This window comes from Micromesistius poutassou (assembly GCF_964030765.1).
Source record: "Micromesistius poutassou genome assembly, contig: SCAFFOLD_5839, whole genome shotgun sequence".
NCBI classification, from domain to species: domain Eukaryota; kingdom Metazoa; phylum Chordata; class Actinopteri; order Gadiformes; family Gadidae; genus Micromesistius; species Micromesistius poutassou.
In genome coordinates this window covers 10,001-13,991 of record NW_028178026.1, presented here as the reverse complement: position 1 = coordinate 13,991, position 3,991 = coordinate 10,001, and the positions used below count along the sequence as shown (strand labels likewise).

The window sequence follows — 3,991 nt, the reverse complement described above, 5'->3', positions numbered from 1 at the left end:
CCCCTTCCAGAGGAAATCCAGAGTTCTCGCGAGAGCACAATTTGAATTTGCTCAGCGAGTCACTCTGGGAACGAGCAATATACTTACACCCGATATACTAAAACAGTAAAACATATAATAAAACAGACATTATGAAGCACATTAAGATATGAAAATTATAGCTATGATGAAAGAGCATGAACGAAAAGAAAGCATGAAAGTATTTTCTATGGAAGAAATGAAAGGCTTGGTTTTTACTCAGAGCCGTTAAGAGTTCCTGCCAACTGGTTTTACTGACGGACGTCTCCCCCTTGTGGTCAGACGAAGAACCGCCGCTGATGGTGACCGATAAAGCGCTAATCGCTGATCATCTGGGGGGAGGCGCGGTGCCACGCTCCTGCTCTGCTCCATGCTGGCTTTGAGCCTCAACTAAAGACCTAGCCCTCTGCTCCAGTCTTCACCTCCGCTGGAGGAATTGCTTTGCAGTGAAACCTAATAATGAATTAGGGCCGGGTTTCAGAAGAAGGAGCACCTTTACCTGGGTCTACCGATGGGGAGTCCTGCGGTGCGACACCTTGCGCCTCTGGACGACTTCGAGGAGGTAGGAGAATAAGTCAACATTACAGAGTCGTAAAACCACTTTGTTGGGAAAAGTTGACGCTACCCTTGTCTCCAGAAGTAGTTTCAGAGTAGTTTGTTCCTGCCGTATGAATCCGTGCTTTGATGGACAGACAGCAGCCAAGGGTCTAAGGATCCACCGAGGAGACAAGCTGGTGGTGGTTGAGTAGAGGTTTAACTGTCTCTCTGTTCGGGACAGCAGCCCTCCAGCTCCCCTCCCCCGGAGGAGACAGACTGAGGACACTATGACATGTAGCAGGCTCTGATAGACAACAGATATTTAATGATGTCCTCATATTGAATCCTGTTTAATGTGTGTTGTGTATACAGTTGCTAACGGACACTGGATTATATGTGATTAGGTATACCTTCCAGTTCAATGTAAAATAAAGTAACCTAATCTAATTGGTTAGTCTGCATTAATGCTTCAACTACTACATTGTTCAAGGACTTTCAGATTCAGCGGTATTGCTATTGTTTTGTTACTTCTGATCAAATACGTCATCGTAATTTGTCATCATATCACACAGACACAGGTAGAGAAGAGGAGGTGGATTTGCTTCTCTGTCGGTCAGAGATTAGTATTAATAATGTAGGTAATCTCCAGCGGGATTAGACACACAGGACGACTGCTATGATCACTAGGAGACCTCACAATGTTTCCCTGACAATTTCTGGTGGTCATTTGAGAAAGTTTTGAAGGACAAAGCATGATACAAATATTCCACATTATTGCAGGATTAATATACCAGTTGATGTGACTCTCGCCTATGTTAATTATGTACAGTTGAACAATTTAAACTATTTCAAGTGACCTGGATACTACAATGTACGAATAAGTTATTTGGATATGTGATGTGTACTGTGAACTGTTTTCACACACACACACACACCACAACACACACACACACACACACACACACACACACACACACACACACACACACGTCCATTAGCGTCCGATCAGTTGCGGGGGTCCACTCCGTCACTAATGCAGTGAGACAGCTCGTTAGGAGCGGTTCATTAGCGAGCCGTTAAAAGGCCCTGGTGGTCGATGTGTCCACTTAGGGCAGAACGGTTTGTAGTGTTTATGGAACATGTGCTGAGGGGGCTCCTCTCTGACCGCAGCCTCGTTCTAACGGAGACAGCTTCATCCCACCTGCAGACGAGGAGGTCATCCACCCACAACACCTCCACCTGCGCTTCAGGACCGCCAGCCAATCAGGACTGCTCTTCCTGGCATCAGGGGGCGGGGACTTCCTGCTGCTGGAGATCATCTCTGGACGCCTGCAGGTACCGACACACACACACACTGCACACGCACGCACACACACACACACGCACGCACGCACACGCACACACACACACACACACCACACACACGCACCACACACACACACGCACGCACACACACACACACACGCACACGCACACACACACACACGCACACGCAGCACACACACGCACACGCCACACAGCACACGCACACGCACCACAGCACACGCACACGCACACGCACATGCACACTCACACGCACACACACCAGCAACACACACAGCACACGCACGCACACACGCACACACACACACACGCACATGCACACGCACACACGCACACGCACACGCACAAAACAAAGTTCCCGAGGAGGTGTTTTCTGTCATACTTTGCTAGAAACATGCATGCAGGAGCCAGGCGTCGTGAGTGACAGCTCATTGAGGGGCGTGTGGGGCTCCCCAGGTGAAGGTATTTGGTATCTGAAGGCGGTCGAGAGACAAGACCCAGCGTGGGACGAGGTGTCAGGTGTCTGGGAGAGAGCAGATCAGCCCCCTGGCACTCAGACACATGTTGCTTCATGAAGCAGAGAACCCCTCCCTGGTTCCTCCTGCAGCGGCAGAGCGCTGACAGCTGGCCGCTTCATCGTACTGTAAACAATGTGCCCACATCATGTGACCTCATGGTAGGTCTGTAGCCTGTGGCCTGGTCCAGTGTCCTCCAGTCTGCTACAGACATGAAGTACATATCCATACATCCATGAAGATTGGTTCAACTTTGGGAACATAGAAGTGCTCCATGTATGGCAGCATGGAGACAGTAGACTGTAGATCAGACGACCAACAGCATGAGGCGAGCAGATCCATTTACCGAGTGTCCCCCCCCCCCCCCAGGTGCGCGTGGACCTGGGCTCAGGGGAGCGCACGCTGCGCTCTGCGGGGGGGCTCCACCTCAGCGACCTGGCCTGGCACCGCGTGGAGCTCACCCAGCTGCTGCACAACGTCAGCCTGACGGTGGACCGCCGTGCCCACGCCTGGGCCGTGCTGCCGGCGGGGGGCGCGGCCCAGCTCAGCGTCCGCCAGGGGCTGTTCGTGGGCGGGACGCCGGGCCAGCAGCACCCCCTGGTGTGGTCGTCGCCGCGGTTCCGAGGCTGCATGGAGGACGTGGTGTTCAACAAGCACCACCTGCTGGCCCGGCTGCGCGCGGCGCCGGGGCTGCGGGCGGTGCGGCGCGTGGCGCGCGGCTGCAGCGCTGAGTTCTGGGCGTGGGAGGACGACCCCGTCAGCTTCTCCAGCCCCCAGGCCTTCCTCCAGCTGCCCCCCGCCGCGCTGCCCCCCGCCGCGCTGGGCCCGGGGGCCGAGCTGCAGCTCCAGCTGCGGCCCGCCGCCGCCGCCGCCGCCCGGGACGGCACGGTGCTGTACTCCTCCGCCCTGCGGGGGGGCTTCGTCGCCATGGAGATCCGAGACGCCCGCCTGGTCGCCACGGTGAGGAGCGACGGCGGAGGCGGCGGGGCGGAGCTGCGGGCCAGCACCCGTCTCCAAGGCAACCAGAGCGCGTGGTACCCGGTGAGGCTGCGGCTGGCGCCCGGCGCGGCGCGGCTGTGGGTGGGGCCGGAGGCGGTGGAGGCCCCCCTGGACGCGGAGGTCACGCCCACGGGGCCCCTCTACCTGGGGGGCCGGGAGGAGGGGGGCTCCTTCGGGGGCTGTCTGCGGGACGTCCAGCTGGGCGGCCGGCGCCTGGGCCTGCCCCAGGCCAGCGTCACCCGGGACGTGGCCGTGGGCTGTGGGGGGCGGGGCCAGCCCCCTGACACGGAGACCCGCCCCCACGCCGAACAGCCAATGGGCTCGGGCCGCGGGACGGGACGCACCAACAGCAGCTTCCTGTCCCTGGAGGAGCTGGAGGTGGAGGAGGGGGCGGGGGCGCGGCTGGAGCCCAGACACATTCAGGTTAGACACTTTAATACATGTTAATACATGTTAATACATGTTAATACAGCCTGACTCTAACTGTTAGACCTCATGTTAATACATGTTAACACAGCCTGACTCTAACTGTTAGACCTCATGTTAATACATGTTAACACAGCCTGACTCTAACTGTTAGACCTCATGTTAATACATGT

The 3,991-nt window shown here is 56.2% G+C and overlaps 1 protein-coding gene across 1 annotated transcript in view; it reads left to right on the top strand.

The window, feature by feature from the left end:
- Positions 1-529: 529 nt before the first annotated feature.
- Positions 530-3,991, top strand: part of LOC311374855 (chondroitin sulfate proteoglycan 4-like) — a gene marked incomplete at both ends in the record, with an annotated part of 12,590 nt that continues 9,128 nt past the window's right edge. Inside the window, 3 exon segments of the mRNA XM_084490606.1 lie at positions 530-580; positions 1,726-1,890; positions 2,763-3,815. Of these exon segments, the coding sequence (XP_084346732.1) occupies positions 530-580; positions 1,726-1,890; positions 2,763-3,815 (1,269 nt within the window).